The sequence below is a fragment of the Artemia sp. Qi Xiang Cuo genome, chromosome 14, assembly GCF_049724085.1.
Source record: "Artemia sp. Qi Xiang Cuo chromosome 14, ASM4972408v1, whole genome shotgun sequence".
Classification (NCBI taxonomy): Eukaryota; Metazoa; Arthropoda; class Branchiopoda; order Anostraca; family Artemiidae; genus Artemia; species Artemia sp. Qi Xiang Cuo.
In genome coordinates, this window is record NC_142807.1 from 51,315,925 (window position 1) to 51,338,007 (window position 22,083).

The 22,083-nt window shown below is 35.7% G+C and overlaps 1 protein-coding gene across 1 annotated transcript; it reads left to right on the top strand.

The window, feature by feature from the left end:
• Positions 1-995: 995 nt before the first annotated feature.
• Positions 996-19,812, top strand: LOC148944588 (uncharacterized). The gene is made up of 3 exons (XM_089100753.1): positions 996-1,149; positions 13,037-13,452; positions 19,499-19,812. Exons 1-3 carry the CDS (start codon positions 1,129-1,131, stop codon positions 19,749-19,751), a joined length of 690 nt encoding a protein of 229 aa, XP_088956879.1. The 5' UTR covers positions 996-1,128; the 3' UTR covers positions 19,752-19,812.
• The last annotated feature ends 2,271 nt before the right edge of the window (positions 19,813-22,083 follow it).

The following is a 22,083-nucleotide window of genomic DNA, read 5'->3' on the forward strand; positions in this document are numbered from 1 at the left end:
AATCTTTTTGGTCACTTGAAGAGAGCACTAGAATTTTTAATTTCCGTTCGAATGAGCCCTCTCCCGATGTATAGAACCATTGGTTCGATAGGATCACCCCTGAAAAAAATTAAACACGCGTCAATGATCTTTCTTCGGGCAAAAAATGCAAAATTCCACATTTTTGCAGATAGGAGCTTGAAACCTCTACATGAGGGTTCTCTGATACGCTGAACCTGATAATGTGATTTTCATTAAGAAAATCAAGTAAATTTTCTCAGGCTCGTAACGTTTGATAGGTAACACTAAACTTAATAAATATTATACATTTAGAATCAGCATAACAATCCAATCCTTTTAGTTTATATATTTTGATAAAAATTTCGTTTTTAGAGTGTCGGTTACTATTGAGCCACGTCACTCCTTACTTACAGCTCAATACCACGAACCGTTTTACAAGATGTTAGGGTTATCTTATGTTCTTACATAATTTTACTCATTGAATTGCTTGGTTTTTCCCACAGTTTACTGCCATTTATAATTGAATTTCTTGTTGTTTTTTTTTCTAAAGTTCTAAGACGTATATGGTTTTGAAAGTTTCTAATTTACTAATTTAAAGAATTTGATTTCATTTTTTTGTGTCCTTGGTACTTTACTGAAAAAAAGTATCCTCTAAACAACAGTCACGATAGGTATCGAGAAAAAAAGTTGATCAAACAAGAAGTACCTTGCTTTTAAAAATAGTCGCACATGGTGGTACAAACCACACGTGGGGGAAGCACACCTGTGTGTTGAAGAAAAAGCGGCGTAAGTAAAATGTGCCAATGGTGGAGGATGTAGTTGAATATATGTGACCTCATAGATGTAAACCCTTGGTGAAAAGTAAGCAGCCCCTGGGATGCATACAGATGGCATGTTTAGTTAGGTTGTTACGAAACGTTTTCAGCAGATAATAATCATGTTTATTTCGTGTTTTGGCTAGGCAAAAAAGTTGGAAGGAATTTGAGTTATCAGAAGACGACTGGTTTGAATAAGGAAAGTTGTGTTTCTAGTTAAACTGGAGAAAGTGTTCTTATTAGAATTCTGAGAGAGTTTGTGTTTAAATATTTAATTTTACTTTAAAGCAAACAGTATCATATTGGAATTGCTATGGACTCTCATTTATCAAAGGTTGGAATATTCTTTCATACTTACTTATTGCCTTGAGTTTGGATCTATTTTTGATTTTATAAGAAAAACGAGTTTTTTCAACTGAAATTAAGGAGCAACATCAAAACTTAAAACAAACTGAAATTGTTCCGTATTTAAAGGAGGACTGCTTCCTCCTCAACGCTCGCTTGGAACAATAAAGTTGTTTAGACAATTAAACAACCCTTGTGTTTCAGTAGTCACTTAAAAATTTGGAAATGAGTCAAACTTTAGCGCAACGAGATAGGAGTGATGAAGGGACAACTTTCCTCATACACAAATAATTTCTGTTTGCTCCAATTTTAAATGTTGCTCATTAGGTAAATATCTACCAAATCATATTATTGAGTTAGGAATAAAGTGAATACACCATTTAATGTATTTTATTTTGATTTTTACAAATTTAATAAGCATTTATATAGGTAATGACATTCAGCCCCCCCCCCCCCCAATATACACCTAACCCAACCTAACCTAACCCAACCTAACCCTGAATTGGCATATATCGGGGGGGGGGCGATAGAAATGCTGATTATATTCGTAATCAGCATAAAAAAATGCATCGAATGGTGTATTCACTTTAGTCCTAACTCAATAATATGATTTGGTAGATATTTACCGCTCCTTAATATCGGTTGAAAAAAGAAAAAAAAAACTTTCTATTTTATTTCATTTCTGACCATTTTTCAAAGCATGCCAGGAAATCCTCCCCTTCGTGTGAAATTTCCCATGGAATAAACCCTCCAGATACTTTCCTCCCCATGAATATTCTGCCTGGCTGAAAGTTTTTCCAAAAAACTTCTGCATATTTCCTAATAAAAAATACTTTACGCAAACAAATGGTAAATTTCAAAACTACAACCCAGGGGCTGTGGGAAGTCATCTAATCTCCAAATACCTAGTTGTTAGAAGTTTCGGTACAATCCCATTACATGGGCCTCTCGGCTTAATCCCTATAGACTCGGCAATGGTAAAACCCATTTTGACGTCTTAACTGTTATAGAGCAGGCAATGACAGCAAGATTTTCATTGCGTATACGATATTAAACTGTGGTTTTTTGGAGTTTAGGAGAGGAAAAAGGTACATAGGTTAGGTTACGTGTTTAATATATGCAATGCTTTACCCCCCCCCCCCCTCCCCTCCCCCTAATGTGCAAATATGTAGCCCAAATTTGTTTCTAATCTATTATATATTCATCCTATTTTATTTTATTTCATTAGCATTAACCAAACTTGACTTTTTAGAGAGGCCCATATAATGGGAAAGTACCGAAGTTTCGGTAAATTTTCGGCAGTTCATATTATTGACTTACGAATAAAGAAAACATACTACTCGATGCCTTTGTTTATGCTCTTTCCAAATATAACAATCATTCTTGTCGGAAATGAATTTTACCCTAACCCCTATATATACCATTTCAGGGTATATATTTGCCCATTAGGGGGGGGGGGTAAATTTTATTTCTGATTCAAATGAGAGGTAATTTTAAACTTTATCCCCCTCCCCTAAAGTGCAAATATATATCCTGAATTGGTATATATAGGGGCGGGGGTAAAATTAATTTCCGACAAAAATAATTGTTATATTTGGAGAGAGTACAAAAAAAGCATCGAGTAGTAGATAGATAGATAGATAACTTTTATTTAACAAACAAATTACATGAATAAATTATTTTCTAAACTGGCCGACGGGGAGCAGGGTTCTTTTCTTCGGCCAAAAAAAAAAAAAAAAAAATTACCAAATAAAAAAAAAAGCAAATCAATAATGAAAAAAAAAGACACACATGGTAGGAGATAACAGAGGAGGCCACCCCAGCGCGAGAACACCACAACAAATTTCATACTAAAATCCAAATTCACCAATCCCATCATCCAGGCAAAGAACAATTTTGGAAATATGTTTTTTCAAAGAAAATCGGCTCTTGAATCTTGGGGACACATCTATTAAATTAAATTTATTTGCAATATGAGGGATCTGGTATCTGATTGAGAATCTAGCTCTTTCAGATTTAATTGGGGGAAGGAGATACTTCTTGGAGCGGACGTGGTGGGCAGGAGAAATGGGAGTCCCAATTATACCCAGATCATGGAAATAATTTGCCAAAGATTGGATATCATAATTCCATATTGCTGTATGCAATTCTTTCAGTTGTTTGAGATTAACTATATTGAGAAAAAGATATAAAATTTGAATTTCTGAAAGATTTTGAAGCCTCACTGGGCGATGAACAAAAGTACCCAGGATTCTAACTGCCTTATTTTGAATTATCTAAAGAGGTTGGAGATGGACCATAAATGTGTTGAGGTATATTACAGGGCAATATTTAAAATATGATTCAATTAGAGAATGATATAAAATTTTAAGGATGGAAAAAGGAAATACATGTTTCATTCTATGAAGACAACCTATGTTATGGGCAAGTTTCAATCTCAAATAATCAGAATGCTTACGAAAAGATAAAAGCTCATCAAGAATAATCCCAAGGTAACGAAATGAATTTACTCTTTTTATCCTACTTTGATTTACAATTATCTCATCTATGGTAATTTTATCTACTGCCCGCTGTGACCGCCCAAAAATCATGAATTCAGTTTTAGAAAAGTTCGGAGCCAGGTAGTTACATGCAAACCATTTATTCAAAGAATTCATTGCTGCCACCATTTTCTCAGCCAACAAAGATGGGGTTTTAGCTTTTACTGTCACCGCCGTATCATCTTCAAAAATTACTGCTAAACTACTATCTTGGGGTAAACACCTCGAAAGGTCATTTATATAAATCAAAAATAGTAATGGCCCTAATACTGATCCCTGGGGGACTCCAACATCATCAATAACAATATGGCTTGACAGGTGCCCATTTACCTCTACCTGAATTTTTCGACCATACAAGTAAGATTTTATTAGATCTAAGCCTTTACCTCTAATACCTGCATTATTAATTTTCTCCAATAAAATTTCATGGTTTAGCGTATCAAATGCCTTCTTTATATCATAGAAAATAGTAGATACATGATTTACATCATTTAATGAATCATTAATCTCTAAAATTAGCGTTGCAATAGATTGTTCAGTAGAATGACCCGCCCTGAATCCAAACTGATTTTTAGTAAATAAATTCCTTTTATCAAAATACGAGACAATTTTTTTTTGAATAATTTTTTCAATACCCTTAGATATGGGGGAAAGAATAGGTATTGGGCGATAGTTACCTATATCTGTCTTATCACCTTTCTTATGAATTGGAATAACTCGTGCAGATTTCCATACTTCCGGAAAGATCCCTGATGACATAGATGCATTTAAAATATGAAGCAACGGGACATGAATTACACATGCAAGTTCCTTCAGAATATTTGTGGATAGCCCATCTAGACCTAGAGAATTACCACTCTTTAGATTCATAATTACGTTCTGGAACTCACCGAGAGTGACAGGGGCCAGGAACATACTGGAATTTTCGGATGGCAGGAGATATTCTTTATATGAATCAGATGGAGATTCAGGGGAATCCAGTTCAACGGTAGAACTAATATGAGAAAAATAATGACAAAAATAATCTGCAAGAACATCCTTCCCCTTCAACTCAACACCATTTTCATTTATGATCAGTTCAGGGTGTGGATTTTTAATATTATTTCCAATTTTTTCCTTAATTAATTTCCATGTAGTCCGAGGTGAATCAGATTTTTTAAATGCCTCTTCATAATACATTTTTTCACTTGTTCTGAGAATTTTAACTAGCAAATTTTTATAATTTCTGAATCGCTGTACATTATGAGCTGAGGGGTATTTCATTTTTATCTTATACAGTCTATTTTTTTTCCTTGATAGATTTTAGAAGTGATGGACTTATCCAAGGTTGTCTGGGTGAGGTTCTTTTCCGGTGCGTAGTTTTAAATGGGCAATGAAGGTCCAAATTTTCATTCAAAATTCGATAAAATATATCTAAAGATATGTTGGGGTCATTCTCATTAATAACTTCACTCCATCCTACATCGCTAAGATTAGATTTCAATTCATTCATATTTACTTGTGAAAAGTTTCTTCTCTTCATATGATTTTCTTTATTGACTATTTTTTGCGCTTTGAAGTTAGACATTAAAATACAATGGTCAGATGTATCCTCCATAACCACGAATGTAGCCTCACAAGGATAAGGTGCAAAAATATTATCAATCAGAGAAAAAGAAGAATTTGTTATGCGTGTCGGAATAAAACATACTGGGTTCATACCATGAGAAAGGTTACATTCCAAAAACTGAAGGACATATCGGTCGATTCCTTGCTGTCTAGATGGGAGACATCCCATTAAATCAATATTGAAGTCCCCAAGGATTAAAAATGGAATTCGGAGACTTGATATCACACTTAACATATTTTCAAATTTATCAATAAAATCTGCCTTATTTGATGAGGGAGGACGATAAATTACAGCAATTAAAAGTTTATCATTATTTGGTAGAAAACATTCAACAATACAGCTTTCAAAAATCATCTCCGTATTCAAATATAAAAATTCTTCTTTCAGTCGTGCTGGAATATAATTTTTAACCAGTATTGCTAAACCACCTTGCTTTTGTTGAGTTCTACTTACGTGAAAAAATTGGAAATCACTAATATTAATTTTTTTTTGCCGAAATTTCATTTAAAAATGTTTCACAAACTCCAAAAATATCCCTACCAGATTCAAATAAAAAGTTTTTAAGTGCATCTTGCCCGCTCCTCCATCCACGACAGTTCCAAAAAGATATTCTCCTCATATTTGGGTTTTTGTGAACTATTTAATGAGAAAACAAATATTTATTTGGGGGGACTAAAAAAGAATTTAAAATTTCATTATTATCATGGGCTAGGGGCGTTTGGAATACATTACTAAAATGGGCTGAATTTCTTTCCAATTCCTCCAGCCTAGATGTAGGGATCTCGTGAACTTGACTAACCATTATCATGTACTGATCTCACGCCAAAGAGTACCCCCCCATGCCTCTCCCACAAAAAATTACAAACACTAAAACTCGCACTAAATAGATTCTTAATCATAATAATATCACCCAAATACATCAAACCGCACAGAACCCACCAAATTTTTTATTTCAACCCAAATAAATATCGAACACTTATACTCACATTATTTAACAAAAATAATCCACTATCATATCAACACAATCAGTCTTGAAAAAAAAAAAAAAAAAATCATGTTTCCATATTTGCGATTCGACCACCATGTTTCCTTTAAAGTTCATTAATTAGAGCGAAACCTTCACTAACTGTTAGTCGTTCATTCGTTCCATCTCGCCGCTTGATAACTATGCAGGGGGGTACACCTTTCGACAACCAAGAGTCAATTCCAAAATCGTGTAATTTTAATTTCACATGAAGCAACCTCTTTCGAACTTCACGAACAGACTTTGGCGCATCATCCGTCAGATATATTTTCTCGAATCCTCCAATTTTTTTGTTTTTCAGTTTCTTGGCGTTCTTCAAAATCTCATTCCTGATTAACCTCGATGGCAATTCAAATTTCAAGAATTTGGTATTTTCCCTGAAATCCACCAACTTAACTGGGCTTGGGACTGGGAGATCGAGGCCTTCAATGACAATTTTAGACAGTAATTCCTGTGCTCCCATTTCATCTTGAACTTTCACATTCCACATCACTAAATTTTTATCATTTTTATTAGTTTCCAATTTCATCAGAGCAAGCGATATATTTTCGATATGTGATTTAAGTGCTATATTTTCCTCCGCCAACACAGATATTTGATTTTTAAAGCTTGCCGTCTCTAATTCAACATTCTGAACACGCGGTATCAGCTTCGCCACTTATTTACTCGATTCAGAAACAGTTTCTTCCAATTTTTTTACATTATCTTCAATTGATGTTAGATTTTAATGATTCTAAGGTGGCAGTATTACCTTTAACTGTTTCTAATATCAAACTGATACTTTCTGCTAAAGACTTTATAGAAACTTCATCACCTTGACTCGTTGCCGTAGACAAGTTTATAGATTCTTCCATTTTCTTCTTTCCCATCCTTTAGAAACTTATCCAAATATCAAAGTTCATAAGTTTAGCTCAGAGCAGACTAATTTATCACGGTTAATATTAAATGTTCAACTACACCAATTCATTCACTTGTAATAGGTCCTGGCGCGAAGAGCTCTTACTCCGTTGAATGCATTCAGGTAACTAGTAGAATGCATTCAGGTAGAGTAGTATGTTCACTTTATTCGTAAGTCAATAATATGAACTGCCGAAAATTTACCGAAGTTTCAACTATATTGAGTCAAATGGCAATCTAAAATTTTTTATTGAATCTATTCGGGGATAAAAGAGGCGTAGGAAAATGGCTATATGCCCTCCAGTCTTTTTGATAAATTTAAAAGGACAATAGAACTTTTAACTTCGGTTTGAATGAGCCATTTTCTGATCTTGTAGGACAATTCGTTCGGTACGACCACCCCTGGGGAAAAAAACAAGGATCTGTGATCTTTCTTATGGGACAAAAATACAAAATTTTTACATTTTTGTAGACAGGAGCTTGAAACGAGCATTGTATGGTTTCCTGATATGCTGAATCTGATGTTATTATTCTCATTTAAATCGTTTGAGTTTTTGGGGGCAATTTCTTACTTTTTCGAAAAAGGTTAAACTTTCCCATAAGCTCGTAGCTTTTGATGGGTATCATTAGATTTAATCAATAATATATGTCTTGAATTAGCATAGAAATTCAATCCTTTTGATATATCCATCGTTATCTAAACTTTTTTTTTTAGTTTTTGTCATTATTGTGCCGAGTCGCTCCTTACTCACAGTGCGCTATCATGAACTGTTTGAAAGGTATTGCAATCCAGAAGCCGTTAGACTACGACACAATATTCTTGATGACTGAGGATCTTGAAACTAATTGATGGTTAATTATGCAGTGCAAGAGAAGATTATTCAGTTTTCCTGTTCCTCCAGGGTTCTGCATCGCTGGCTGTTCCCTAGGGAACTTTGGGTTCAAATCCCCAACCAAGAGTGATTGTATTTCGACAACAAAGCTCAATTTTGGTTTCATCTATACTAATTTCTGCTTCGTTAAGTTGGAATTATGGTTTGATTTTAGTTCTGGTCGCTCTAAGTTAAAAAATGGCTCTTTGCTTTTATTTTAAAAGCTCTTTTTCTGGAGAATTTTAATTAATACCCCTACTGCTGGAAAAACTGCAGTACCAACCCACCTGGGGCCAACGTACAATAAGGAGCCGCCCCTCCTCCATCTCAGTCTCTTACAAGTACGTCCCGAACGATATAGATATTTGGGGCTCGATACCGATACCCAGGATTGTATTTAGGACTTTATTCGGGGGAGAGAGGGGATACAAAATATTTTTTTAGGGTGGGGGAGTTCACAAAAAAACTTTAAAATCGCATCAAAATGTGTTTATATTCATTTTTGTTACGTTTTTTACGAGTCGGACTAACATTTCGGGGGGGGGGGGGACAAACCCTCTAGCCCCTCCCTCTGTATACGGCCTTGCAGATATCGGTATCGTACTGATACTGAATTAAAATAGAGTGGTTGCAAGCATCAAGCCATGGCTAATTTTAGAAAAAGCCAAGACATACAGTCCAAGTGAGTGAGAGGCAAATCTGACATAAGCCCTTTTTAGGATTGAATAAAAAGGGTGTTATTTCATTTGTTGATAGATAAGTTAATCTATCATCCGTCCATACGTCATTCCTAGGGCAGAACTAAGGTAGATAGTCATAAAACTAAGGGATGAAAGATTGGATTGATTTTGGGTTGCCGAATGAATATAATTTGCCCGATAAATTCCCCTCTGGAAAAAACCTTACCTAAAGTTCAAACCCCTCCTTCCCTCTGCCCATATTCATACTCACCTGTTTCTCCCTGGTCTATTACACACCAAAGAAAAGCCTCAATAATTCACTGTGGATTCCAAAAAATAGGATATTTACAAGAATTGTTTTATTTTCTTTACCTCTTCTGATCAGCAGCTTTAGAGCACAAACGAAATGATAGATATTTGCGGTAGTGGTAAATAAAAAAAATTTGATCAAAGAAGCTGGTTTCATTACATAAACACAAATAATTAAAACTCTGATTGAAAAAATTCGTAAGATATTTATTGAAATTGTTTATTCAAAACCCAAATTTCAATGGCAGGACTTAGAATTTTAATCCTTTACATATTAATGTGAAAACTTTACTTTACGATCATACGATATGGTCTCTTACTAACGAACCATGCTAGGCGCACATGATACAGTGGTGCAGCTAGAGTCTTGAGAAGGGATTTAAAGAATGTCTTGAAAAAACTGTCCAGTATGCCGACAAATGCGGAAACACAAGCTAAATTTCAAAGATAAATAGATCAATTTTCCAATGTATTGCCACGTAGCAGCGATACCTTTGCACCCTCCCCTTCCCCACCTTATAACATCCCTTAGCCCCCTTAGCTGCGCCCCATACTAGATATCAGGATTTTTAACGGTTGAAACTTGGATTGTTCACCCACGCAAGTGAACAATCATTAAGCAGAAATGTGTGGTTTATTGTATTCTTTTTAGTTGTTTTTGGTAGAAGATGTACGTTCTTGTGTAGGTTCTTGAAGTCACCATACATTTAGAACATTGCTGCACCTTGTGTGTTGAGAGGTATTGACAACAAATATACTTTGATTTTATTGGATTCACCTATCCTGTTATCTCCATCATGGTGAGACTTAGCTGGTGACTCTGCCCCGAAGGACTGGACAAGCAAAAATTACTGAACTATCTTCTGGACAAGTTACGCATAAAATATATATATATATATATATATATATATATATATATATATATATATATATATATATATATATATATATATATATATATATATATATATATATATATATATATATATATATATATATATATATATATATATATATATATATATATATATATATATATATATATATATATGTATATATATATATATCGGCCGATAACCGATATTTTTTCCGATATCCGATAATGACACAGGCCCTCGTATCGGCCCGATAATATCGGTTGGCCAATATATCGGTCGGGCCCTAGTTACAAGTTTTCTTTTTACCCCTCCCCTCAACATCGAATTTTCCTAGAATCCTTTTTTAAGACTTCTTCCCACACCATTAGGGGACTACGTTCACATAGTTTTGCTCCGAATGGACTGCAAAACAGTTAAGTCCTTTGGAATCTGTCATCCTATACTGCAGACATGCCATCTTAATCTTTCTTTCATTACAGCTCATGAAGTGCGATTCCTTTCCTATCCTTCCAAACTATTTTCATCCGTTGGAAAGCACCGCCAAAGTACATAAGGGGGGGGGGTTTAAAGTTCGAACTTACCTCAATAGTCAGAATTGCATCCTGAATCCAAAATTAGCATTCATTTTCATTAGAAACGAACTTTACCCACACCCCCCAATGTACAAATACATACCCTGAATGGAAACTTATTCTGAATTGGTATATATATGGGTGGGGGACTGGGGATAAAGTTCATTTCTGATACAAATTAATACTTAATTTGGATTCAGGATAAAATTCTGACTATAGAGGTAAGTTTGTTTCTTAGCTATCTGAATAATCCGTTAATATAAACAATCCATTAATAATCCGATAATATATTCCGTTAATAATATAATATAAACCCCACAGCTTTGTTATTCTACAGTTTACATCATCACTTCCTCAACTATTAAAATTAATATTACTACCCATGTAAATGAATCTAAAACCTTGATCGATTTTCTTGTAACCAAAAATAACCTGTTTGTTCTCGTATCATTAGTCTAGGAGAGTTTTTGTCTTCCCATTTGACACCATGTTATTCCATAACCTTTGCGCTATTCTTCCATTCCAAACAGGACAAAGTTCATCAAAATAATTTGCAAAATAGTCCATCAAAGTAACAATCCTGCTCAACTCCTGATTCCACAGAAAATCAACTACTAACACCATTTCCCACCTTAAATACAGCAATATTATTTTCAGATATAGCACCAGAGCCGTTCTTAAGGTTGGTGGTGCCCAGGTAAAAATTATTTGCGGCACCCCCTTCTCAATCGAATATAAGCAAAAAAAAGCCAAAGCCTCAGCTAAGGCACCACTCAAGTCAAGACACCCGGGGCAACTGCCCTGGTTGCCCCCCCCCCCCCCCCAGGACCGGCTCTGTATAGCATTAATCACTTTAGTATACATATCTGGTGTACCATCAAAAGGTAGGACCTTGACTTGCGCTATTGTATCAGGTAAAGTAAACACATGTACATAATGTATAAAACTGAGGCCTCAAGGGGTTGGATTCAGACACTTTTCAATAAGTGATCTAAGAGTAAAAATTTCAATTATGCATACTCCACTTTTAAAACCAAACTGTTCTTCTCTCAAAGTTTCTTTTACAGCATCACTTTGTCAAAAAGTACTATCATAATAAGTAATTAGGTTCCTATAAAAGTCATTAAAACATCTCTGTCCAGACTCGTACGAAATTACCTTGTGCCAAACTTTCATATGAAATTAATGTCTCTTTTTATCTTTATTCAAAATATCTCCTGAACCAAAAACATAAAGAACCAGAACCATCAGATAGGGTATTTTCTGCGGGGGTGTTTTCGGGAGGGGGGGTATTTTCTGGGGGGTCCCAGGGGTGATCGTATTGTTCCAGTGATCCTAGAATATCATGAGAGGGCTTATTTGAACGGAAATTAAATTTCTAGTGCCCTTTTTAAGTGACTAAAAAATTGGAGGGCAACTACCCTCCCGTGCCCCTTTTTTCTCAAAATGGTCTGATCAAAATTTTGAGATAGCCATTTTGTTCAACATAGTTGAAAAGCCGAATAACTATACCTTTGGAGATATCATAACCCCCCACAGCCTGTGGGGAAAGGTCTTTAAGTTACAAATTTACCCATATATAGTATTTGTTATTGGGAAGTATGCATACATTTTTCGGGAGGATTTTCTGCTGGTGGATTTTTTTACGGGGATAATTTTCCATGAGGAGGTTAGTTTCCAGGGGGTAAATTTTTCAGGGGAAATTTGACGCTAAGGGAATTTGCCAGAATTCCTATACGGAATTCTTCTTATGTATTGCTTTCTCATTGCCAATTCAATTTTACGCGTGAAGATGTTAAGAGTATTTTTCCGGGGTAAATCTTCACCAGAACTGAATTGTCTAGAGAATAAATCTGTGGGGAGGCGCGATTTATCCGTGGAGTAGCCAGATTTCCTAGAATTATTTAAAAAACGATCAGAAATTAAATATAAAAAAATTCCAACTGAAAGTAAAGAGCAACATTAAACCTTAAAACGAACAGAAATTGCGGCGGGTTGCTCTTCCTCAACACCTTGTTCTTTACGCTAAAGTTTGAATTCCGTGCCAATTCTTTAAGAACGACTCCCGAAACACTGTTTGTTTAAATAATTTCTGAGACCACACTGGCTAATCATGACTAAATGAGAAACAGTAAAGAAGAGAGAAGTGAGGATTATTCGAGCCAGTAAAAAGCTTAGACTAAAATGCAAATATTTCGGTCAAGACCTCCGCTTGACCGTCCGCAGTGTGAGATAATAAAATAAAATCAATAATAAAAATCCAACGATAATATAAAAAATCAAACCTTAAAACAAAAACAAGAACTAAAATATGACGACCATACTTAAGGCCTTGAAGACAATACAAAAAACTCAGTCTAAGCTACGACGAGGGTAATGTGTCCACAAAGCTGAAAGAAGTTTTTTGTTTAACCTTAGCTGGGAGATTGTATCCTATTGATCTTATGTTTTCTTTCTTTTTTGACATCCTTGTTTTATGGCTAATTTGCTTATAGATGAAGCTGTTCATATTCACCATTGTTGCCGTTGCTGTTGCAATTCCTGTGACTGTTGCTGATGCAAATGTTCGTCAAAATATTCTTATTCCAAATATAACACCTGTAGGTGTTGCAAATCTAGACTCGTCCATCAACAATCATCCTGGATTTGATTCAGGCTTAGTACTGAATGAAAAGACGTATACCAATATATTTGTTCGCACAATGACAACTGATGTATTTGATACAAGACTATGTTATAGCGTTGCTTCATCTTTGGTAACAGTTACTGCTGCAACAACTATCGAAGTTGATGAAGCCCCACCAGCTCCAGGGATTTGCAGAAAGAGGAGATGGTCCTTTGAAAATGCTGTTGACGGTAGAATTTCTGGTCCTGACGACATCTTAGCAAGTGCTGTTGATACTGAGTCAAGGTAAAAAAAATCACTATAATAATAGAAATAAAATATAACTGACAGGACCCATCAGAAGACATTACTTAACTTTAATGATGAAATTGCTCCACAGCAACTTTTTGCTAACTCGAAATGTAGTTGTAGTAAACTAATAAAAATTTCAGTCGAGATTAGGGCCCTTGAAGGTGCTTTTGAATCCAGAATATATCTCAAGTTGTAAACAGAAATCCCACCGTGAGTATTTATCACTGATTTGGCTCTATTCCGGCTTTTGGTGATTTTTAGTGGGTATCATATTTAAAACGACCAATGTTTTTTTTACTATGATATGCTATAGATTCTCACCATACTTTTTCCCAGAGTAAATCCCATTGAACTAGGACTTCTACTTCCTCTGAACTAGAACCTACTTCTGGGTTAATGGTCAATTTGAGTGTTTTTTAGGCTGACTTTTAAATTTGAGAGGTTTTCAGACTATGTAGAAATATTTCATTATATGTTTAGTGTAATTGCTTACTAGCCCACTTGATATGGTACTTAATGGCCTGCTTTAAAACTTGAAAAAAAAATTCGCCCGCTGACCAATGGTTTGTGCAGCACAGGTGCTGATCTCCTGATTCTTCGCCTTTAGCCAGGAGAGCAGTAAGTGGTTGGGGACAAATCATCCGAACATTTCCAGATTTTTCTCTAAAATTTAATATGCCTTTACGGCATAGCCAGGTAAATTGTATTTGTTGAGTGCCCATTTTTTTTAAATTATGTGCCTAGAATGATCTGCTTTTTTTTGTGAAAAAGCCAGTTTAAAATTGTCATGTTTACGCTCTTAAAACGCGGAGAAAGAATGATACGTCTGCCTAGCCCTTAAATGTGAGAGGTTACCTGAGTAAGTTTGAATATTTGCTTTATAGGGTTTATCAGTTCACTTACTATAGTGGCTGAAGATTACGCAATTTTATTTGAGATGTTATTTGGAGGGTTGATCAAGTGAACACTCTTCATGAGTCTCCATTTTCTGTAAATTTTAAATATTTTGCCACGAATATGTTTCGTTTTTTGCAAAAAAGCCGGTATATCGCTTGCGGTCGTATGCTCTTGGAAATGTGGAAGAAAATGGTATGCAACTATACATATAGGCCTAAGTGAAACTACTACTGAAAACTATCAACAATACCAAGGTGAACAAAGCTACTCACGCTTCTTCTCCATCCCAATTTTTCCAATGCCTCCCTCTTTATAACCTCGAAAGAACCTCCAATTTTCCTTAAACGCTTCCTTACAACCTCCTCCTTTCCCATTAGGGGACCACCTGGTCTTCGTTTGGGGCTAGATGGCTGGCCCAATAGAACAGTTTTAGCAATCCGTCACCACTCATAAACATAAAATGTCCTAGCCATATCAACCTTTCAGTCATTATACCTCTAGAAAGCGAGATAAAAGCACAATCTCCTTACAGTTTACTTTTTGAAATACGATGAGTCAAACGAGTACTCAAAACAGGTCGTATTCTCTGGTAAATATCTAACAAATCCTCCTTCGTCTTTCGGGACCCAACGTTTTACAACCATACTTAATCACTCTCATCAGTGCATCTTTTAATTTTATAATTTTGGTTCCCTGACTTACCTTCTTATCCTTCCGGACTTTTTTAAACTATGGATAGACATCCTAGGCTTTGATTATCCTGCTTTTCACATCTTCAGTACATCCAACGTCTTTGCTGATAATACTACCTAGGTAAGTGAAGCTGTTCACTTTATTGATATCCTTGATCTTAATTTTCAAACCTTTCTTACACCCCGAACTCTCAAAAACTCGGAATTTCATTCATTTTGCTGAAATCATTATCAAGGACGCTCAAATCATCAGCGAAATTTAAGTCAAGGAGAATTTTACTTTTCCATTTGATTCTATGCCCTCCCATAGCCTTTACCGTGTTCCTCACGATCAAGTTCATCAAGTTGATCCATATGAATGGTGATTGATTGAACGCAACCCATTTTCACTCCTGATTCAATCATAGGCAGCGCAATAGCGCTGCCTAAGTAAAGAATTATGTTCGCAATATGTTTTTTTTTTCTTAATACCCGGGCACTTCGTATCGAAGGAGTTGTCGTAGAAACTTCGAAAATGGCTCATTCGATTGGAAATTGGAGTGGCTAGTGCCCTTTTTAATAGTTGAAAGTGATTGGAGGGCAACTAGCCCCCCCCCCCACGCCCATCATTCCCCCAAACACATCCAATCAAAATTTTGAGATAGCCATTTTGTTCAGCGTAGTTGATATCCACATAGAAAACATGTTTTTGAGGAGGACACTCCCCCACAACCCTCGGGGCAAGGGTTTTAAATTATGCCCTGAGAACACATAAGAACGATGTTGGCACAATGTATTATTTATTTTGTTTGCTTTAGAGCAGGGCACTTCGTATCGAAGAAGTTGTCGTAGAAACTTCGAAAAGGGCCCATTCAATTGGAAATTGGAGTGGCTTGTGCCCTATTTACTAGTCGAAAGTGATTGGAAGGCAACTAACACCCCTTCCACGCCAACCATTTCCCGAACCACATCCAATCAAAATTTTGAGATGGCCATTTTGTTCAGCGTTGTTGATTCCCAGATAGAATATATGTTTTTGAGGAGGGCACTCCCCCACAACCCTCAGGGCAAGGGTTTTAAGTTATGCCCTGGGGGCATATCAGGTTTTTGTAGAAGACGTTGTCGTAGAAACTTAAAAAAAAGGCTCATTCGATTGGAAATTCAAAGGGCTAATGCCCTTTTTAATAGTTGAAAGTGATTGGAGGGGGCAACTAGCCCCCCACGCCCATCATTCCCCCAAACACATCCGATCAAAATTTTTAGATAGCCATTTTGTTCAGCATAGTTGATTTCCAGATAGAAAATATGCTTCTGAGGAGGACACTCCCCCATAACCCTCGGGGCAAGGGTTGTAAGTTATGTCCTGTGGGGCATATAAGGTTTTTATAGAACGCGTTGTCGTAGAAACTTCAAAAAGGGCTCATTCCATTGGAAATTGAAATCGCAAGTGCCCTTTTTAATAGTCGAAAGTGATTGAAAGGTAACAAACACCCCTTCCAAGCCCACAATTTCCCCAAACACATCCAATAAAAATTTTGAGATAGCCAATTTGTCCCACGATGTTCAAAGTTCAGGAAAATACAACTTTCAGCAGGACACTTCCCCCACAGGGCAAGGATTATAAGCTATGCCCTGGGGGCATATATGGGGTTTTTTGAAATCTTTGTCGTAGAAGCTTGAAAAAGGGCTCATTCGATTTGAAATTCAAAGGGCTAGTACCCTTTTTAATAATCGAAAGTAATTTGAGGGCAACTAACCCCCCTCTTACGCCCACCTTTCCCCCAAACACATCCAATAAAAATTTCTAGAGAGCCATTTTGTTCAGCGTTGTTGATTTCCAAAGATAAGTTATGTTTTTGAGGACAGTCCCCCTTAGGGCAAGCTCTTTGGGCAAGGGTTGTAAATTATGCCCTGGGGGCATATAAGGTTTTTTATAGATCGCTTAAAAAAAATGTTGTAGAAACTTTAAATGAGGCTCATTCGATTGGAAATTCAAAGGGCTAGTGCCCTTTTAAATAGTCGAAAGTGATTATAGCGCAACTAACCCGCCTCTCACGCCCACCTATTCCCCAAACACATTTAATCAAACCTTCGAGATAGCCATTTTTTTCAACGTAGTTTTAATTTCTAGAAATCAGGTCTTTGAGGATGACACCGCCCTCCCCCCCCCCCCCCCCCACAGCCCTCAGGGCAAGGGTTGTAAATTATGACCAGGGGGGTATATAAGGTTTTATATAACGCGTTGTCATAGAAACTTCAAAAAGGGCTAATTCAATTGGAAATTTAAATGGCTAATGTTTCGGAAATTAGGTCTTTCAGGATGACAACCCCCCCCCCCACAGCCCTCAGGGCAAAGTTTGTAAGTTATGCCCTGGGGGCGTATAAGGCTTTTATCGAAAGCTTAGAAACTTCAAAAGGGCTCATTCAATTGGAAATTGAAAGGGCTAGTGCCTTTTTTATTACTAGTTGAAAGTGATTGGAGAGCAACTTACGCCCCCCTGACGCCCACCATTTTCCCAAACACATCCAATCAAAGTTTTCAGATATCCATTTTGTTCAATGTAGTTGAAAGTTCCTGAAATTAGGTCATTTAGGATGATAACCCCCTCAGAGCCCTCAGTGCAAGGGTTGTAAGTTATGCCCTGGGGGCATATAAAGTTTATATAGAAAGTTGTTATAGAAATTTCAAAAAGGGATCATTTGATTGAAAATTGAAATTGCACTTTTTAATAGTAGAAAGTGAGTGAAGAGTAATTAACCCCCCTCTTACGCCCACCATTTCCCCAAAAACATTCAATCAGAGTTTAGAAATAGCCATTTTGTTCAAAGTAGTTGAAAGTTCCAGAAATTATGTATTTAAGGATGACAAACCCCCCAGAGCCCCAAGGGCAAAGGTTGTGAGTTCTGCCCTGGGGGCATAGAAGATTTTTATAGATTGAGTTGTCGTAAAACTTCAAAATGGGTTCATTCAATTCGAAATTGAGAGGGCTAGTGCCCTTTGTAATAGTCGAAAGTGATTGGAGGGAAACTAACCCCTCTCTCACGCCCACCATTCCTCCAAGCACATCCAATCAAAATTTTCCGATAGCCATTTTTTTTTCAACGTAGTAGAAAGTTCTTGAAATTAGATCTTTGAGAATGACAAGGCCTTCCCAAGGCCAGAACATTTGCACTTTACTGAAAAAATATAAATTATTTTACTTTTATAACTTTAATAAATGAAATAATATTAACATTTTGATTACTAAATATCAGTAGGTCTATATGTATATAAAACTGACAATTGACATTCATTTGTATTTTTTCAGTAAAGTGCAGATTTTGTTCTGGCCTTGGGAAGGTATAGGAATTTTGAGGTCAACTTATGTTAATTTCTGCTCGTTTTGAGTTTGACTCGGTTAATTATTGTAATTTCCGTTCGTTTTGGGTTTCATTTATTTATCGATGCTTATTTGCGGTAGTTTTACGCTTGGTAGATTATTTGATTTTATTTTTGCTCATTTTTGTTTAATGGAGTTCTTTACTTTTCTTTGAAAAACTTATTTTGTGGTAAAAGTTTTTTTTAATTAATGTCATTAAAAAAGCATAACAATTCATTAGGATTCTGTGGAGTTGTTAATACAATTTGACCATACAAACAGTAATCTCTAAATGCATAAACTCTATTTGCCACTCTTTCTTCTGGCAAATTGGAGGCTCTACAATAGATGTATGCAATGTTAAAGGGTCCCAATGACTTTTAACCAACACTTGCGTTGTTTACAGTATCTTTGTAGGTCATTACTACGGTCTGTGCCATAGCTTGTCGCCGTCGACCATTACGATGTTGCTGTTCTTTAAATCGAAAACTGTGTTGTACTTCATTTTCTTTTGCGATTTGTTGCAATGCTCGTTTTCGTATGTCTTCTAACATCTATTCTTTTTTGCATTATTTTTTTTTGCGGTTGTCACATGTCTTCAAACAGCCGGTTTTGATGTGCATCCTTTGAATTTTTGATACGTTGTGATGCTCGTTTTCGCGAGGCTTCCAACAGCACATTTTCTTGTGTTAACTTTTGTATTGATTTGTTGTGACTTTTGCTTTCACTTTTCTTTTAACCAATGATTTCTTTGTAAATCATTTTCATTTCCTTATTGCGATATTATGATTTAATTTTCAATACGACGTCATTCATGGTTATAACATGTGTGCAGACTCGTATAATAGCGCATGTCGTCACTGTCATACTAAAATGAAAGTTACTCTTTAAATTCATTTGAATGCGGCGTATTCATATGAAAAATATTTTAATTTCAAATTTAGAAACGACACTTAAACGAATTTTACCAAAATAATGACCAATCTGCCAATCTAGATCGTTTTTTCGGGCCGCCAATATATCTCTAAAATGAAATATAAAAAAATATTAAATGAAGATTTACAATAATTCTACCCATCATGACCCATCCCAATTGAATTCTTTTTATTTCAGAGCATTCACGAAGAAAAAGGGTGAAGATGGAGACACAGCGCAAGAGCCAGAGGGACGTATATTTATAAAAAAAGCAATATTTGGTGCTGCTGCTGCCGCTGCAGCGGGCCTTAGACCGACATTGCCTTCCATTAACATCCTCAAGGATACGACAGCATATGCCACCGTATTTGAAACACGAACAGTGGGGACAATACGAAGAACTGTCTTTGCCACATGTACACCACAAAATGTTGGGATTACTCGATGCTAGCTGTATTTTAGTTTTATATTTAAGCTCGATTATTTATTTATAAAACTATTATGAAAGGGCATATATGTTCAAAATTAGGGCTTTTTGGGATTGTTTACTAACAGATAGTTTGTATTCTAATAGAAACAGGTATAGACTGCAATAGAAGTAAATATAGACTTGTCTATCGACTATTTCCCTGGATTCGATTAAACCTTTGTGCTGAATGAAAAGATTTATACCATTATGTTTGTTTACACATCAACAACTCATGTATTTGCTAAACCACTCTGTTATGCCGTATTTTCGTCTTTGATAACAGTTAAGGCTGCAAAAACTGTCATAATTGATGAAGCCTCACCTGCGCCAGAAATTTGCAAAAAGAAGGTAGGAATAAGGTCTTTGAAAACTCTGTCGACGTTAGGAATTATTGTCCTTGATGATATCTACCATTAGCTGTTAATACTATTCAGATTTAAAGGTCTTAGTGAAGGTTTTGGTAAATAATCTTTCCCATAATTATCCATTTACATAAAATTACGACCTATTTATTCCAAGGAAAAAATTGTTTTTTTGGCTCTAATCTTGATTAGAATTGGGACTTACTATTTTCTGTTAAATATTTTAGACTAAACAAATGATAAACAAACTGTTCAAGGTACACATCATCTTCAATATAAGTTAAATGACAATAGCATTCTAGAAGGTCTGAAGCGACAGAAGCACTACATCCTTTTGTAGTAGCTTTTGTTTGTCAACTTAGGTTGGAATTGTTAAGGTCTGAGATATTGAATTCCACAAACAAATTTTCTTACTGATCGAGCTTTGACAGTTCAGACTTGACAGTCCTCAAGCCTTCAAAATAACGCAAATAGCACTCAAACTGATTGTGAGAATAATTTTTCTCAAATGTGTACTCTCTCACTATTATACCAGCAGTCAGGTTACAGAATCTGTGGATTTCCTGAAAAGGTCCATATAGTGGGGAGTATCAGCCTTGAAAAACTAGGAGTAAGGGCACTTCGTTTACCAGTCCAGTCTGAAGAAGTATATTCTGGTTTATCTCTCCTTCTAAAAGCTAATGAGGTGGGAATGCTGAAATCTTCGATTCTTAGAGACGCACAGCCTAGCGTGCCAGTTCGCCATGTTATTAATGATCTCTTGTTATTAATGATCTCAATTATTATTATCTCATGTTAATATCTCATGTTATTAATATTATATTATTAATTATAATATTATATTATTTTAATATTATATTAATTTAATATTATATTAATTATTTTAATATTATATTAATAATATAATATTATATTATTAATTATAATATTATATAATATTATATATTATATTATTAATTATTAATTATATTATAATCATGTTATTAATATTAATATCTCATGTTATTAATGATCTCTTGTTATTAATGTTATTAATGATCGTGCCAGTTCGCACGCGACTCTGTTATTAATGATCTCTCTTCGTCAAGAAACTGAGAAAAATAATATATTAATTTTTGAAAAGTAAGCATCTAGAATCAAATCCGGGAGTAGAAACGATTTTTGAGTTCCTACTTTTCTTTAAAGGGTTTGAGAAACTTAAAAACCCCAATTCCCCCCACCTCAAAATATCGATTCTCTTGAAATAAATATAGACAAATTAATATTGAAAATCAGTTCCCATTTGAAGATGATTTATTTAGTCCTACTAAGAACGAAAGAAAATGTAAGAAATAGAAATAGCATACATTAGTGACTCTTAATGTAGGATGGGAAGAGCCGCAACGAGTATCGGAGGAATTGGGTGGTATCAAATATGTGGTTGCGTTAGATGAGCCTAAGGAAGGTGTGGTGGTATGTTCTGCCAACCTACCAAGGAGTTATCCTTCGAAAAGTAGTGAGGATAGGTTCCTCTTGGAGGCTATAGATTTATATTAGCACTCTCAACCAGCTACTTTTCCGGGTTTTCCAGGGCCAAATAAATTTGTCTTGCCAATAAGACTGTCCTTTTCAGCCAGCCGCCTAGGGCCAACTGAAAAGCAAGTCTTTCCCAAATTGGGTTGGAATAGGTCGTAAGGAAGCATTTAAGGGAAATAGAAACTTCTTGGAAGGGTGTAAAGAGGGAGGTCTGAAAAAGATTGGGACAGAGGAGGAGGGCGTGTAGCTGTATCAGACTTAGGGAGCTTTTTGCAATAGTGAATTGCTGGTAGTAGTAGTAGATCATAGTTTGGTCTGTACTTAGAGGACGTTGACCCCGAATCTTCAGTGGGGAGAATGTTGAATTTTCAAACAGTTCGTGGTAACGAACTATAATTAAGGAGCGACCCGGCTCAATAGTAACCAAAACTCTGAAA